Source organism: Musca vetustissima, unplaced genomic scaffold (assembly GCF_032173495.1).
Source record: "Musca vetustissima isolate MV318-11 ecotype Yass unplaced genomic scaffold, APGP_CSIRO_Mvet_v1 utg110123, whole genome shotgun sequence".
NCBI lineage: Eukaryota > Metazoa > Arthropoda > Insecta > Diptera > Muscidae > Musca > Musca vetustissima.
The window spans coordinates 1-1,671 of NW_026887866.1; the positions used below are offsets into that span (position 1 = coordinate 1).

Consider the following 1,671-nt stretch of genomic DNA (forward strand, 5'->3'; position numbering starts at 1 on the left):
TCAGGTACAGCGTGAAAAATTGTTCAATACCCTGCGGAACATTAATGAAATAGAATGCCCGCATATTGAGAGGCATCCATTTTTCATAGAATAGGCAGAGTTTTTTCACCATAGCCGGGGTGTACTGCAGGATGTGTTGCATCGTAACTTCGGACATATCCAAAATATAGGTTATACCACAAATGCATGCATAGGGATCCTGCATGATCATCACTTCATGCATTGCAGTACAGACGGGAGCCATGTCCACCATGCGCCATTCCATGGGGTTGTAGGTGTAACGATAGAAGACTATGCGGGACCCATCCTCTACCAGAGGTGTGGGTAATACAACGGTCACTCTTTCAACAGAACCAAAAATTTCAGAATCATAAAATATTGAAAAAGAAGCTCCATCTTACCCCAAATTGTGTACCTTCCGAAATTTCGGACTATCAACATCGGTCTCAAAAAATTCCGGATATCTGGTGCGGAATGCATAGAAGTAATCCAATTTCTTTTCAGCTTCCTGCAGATCATATTTACTAGCCCTTAGAAATTGTATCAGAAATTGATCATCGTTCCGAACTTTAAGATATATTTGTTCCTGAATCCAATTTTTGAAATTTTGTAAAGCCGTTTGAATTTCCAAAGGTTTCTCATTCAGCTCTTCACATGCGATTTTTTGCAATTCAGGGCACAGATGTTTAACGTTCGCCATGCTTGCACAACTTTGCACAACTGATGTTATGTTTTGATAATTTCGAAAACAGCCGGAATCAATAACGAAGAAGAATTTCAGAAAACGAAATAAAAATTGATAAACCAAGAATCGCGCATTCTGACCGGCACCACCCCAAAACCAGATTCAGAACAGTGGGATAAATTGTATTTTATTCTACATACTTGAATGAATTCAGAACAAAAGAGTTCGATCGATCTCGAGTTAAATTTTTTTCTATAGGGAAAAAAGTAGTCGAACCCTGAGGTTCGATTTTTTTTTTCTATAGGAAAAAAGTAGTCCAACCCTGAGGTTCGAATTTTTTTCTATAGGAAAAAAGTAGACCAACCCTGAGGTTCGAATTTTTTTCTATAGAAAAAAGTAATCGAACCCTGAGGTTCGAATTTTTTTCTATAGAAAAAAGTAATCGAACCCTGAGGTTCGAATTTTTTTTCTATAGAAAAAAGTAATCGAACCCTGAGGTTCGAATTTTTTTCTATAGAATAAAGTAATCGAACCCTGAGATTCGAATTTTTTTCTATAGAAAAAAGTAATCGAACCCTGAGGTTCGAATTTTTTTCTATAGAAAAAAGTAATCGAAACCTGAGGTTCGAATTTTTTTCTATAGAAAAAAGTAATCGAACCCGGAGGTTCGAATTTTTTTCTATAGAAAAAAGTAGTCGAACCCTGAGGTTCGAATTTTTTTCTATAGAAAAAAGTAGTCGAACCCTGAGGTTCGAATTTTTTTCTATAGAAAAAAAGTAGTCGAACCCTGAGGTTCAAATTTTTCTCTATAGAAAAAAGTAGTCGAACCCTGAGGTTCAAATTTTTTTCTATAGAAAAAAGTAATCGAACAATGAGGTTCGAATTTTTTTCTATAGAAAAAAGTGAGGTTCGAATCTTTTCTATAGAAAACAAGTAGTCGAACCCTGAGGTTCGTATTAAAAAGGACTTCGACCTAACGTCGATTT

The 1,671-nt window shown here is 36.0% G+C and overlaps 1 protein-coding gene across 1 annotated transcript; it reads right to left on the reverse strand.

The window, feature by feature from the left end:
- Positions 1 to 30: 30 nt before the first annotated feature.
- On the reverse strand, positions 31 to 700 carry LOC133335664 (retinol-binding protein pinta-like; the record flags this gene model as incomplete). The annotated part of the gene is made up of 2 exons (XM_061543974.1): positions 402 to 700; positions 31 to 341 (listed from the first exon to the last, which is right to left on the reverse strand). Coding segments are annotated over exons 1-2 (610 nt in total), but the record flags the coding sequence as incomplete, so codon positions are not given.
- Positions 701 to 1,671: the final 971 nt, after the last annotated feature.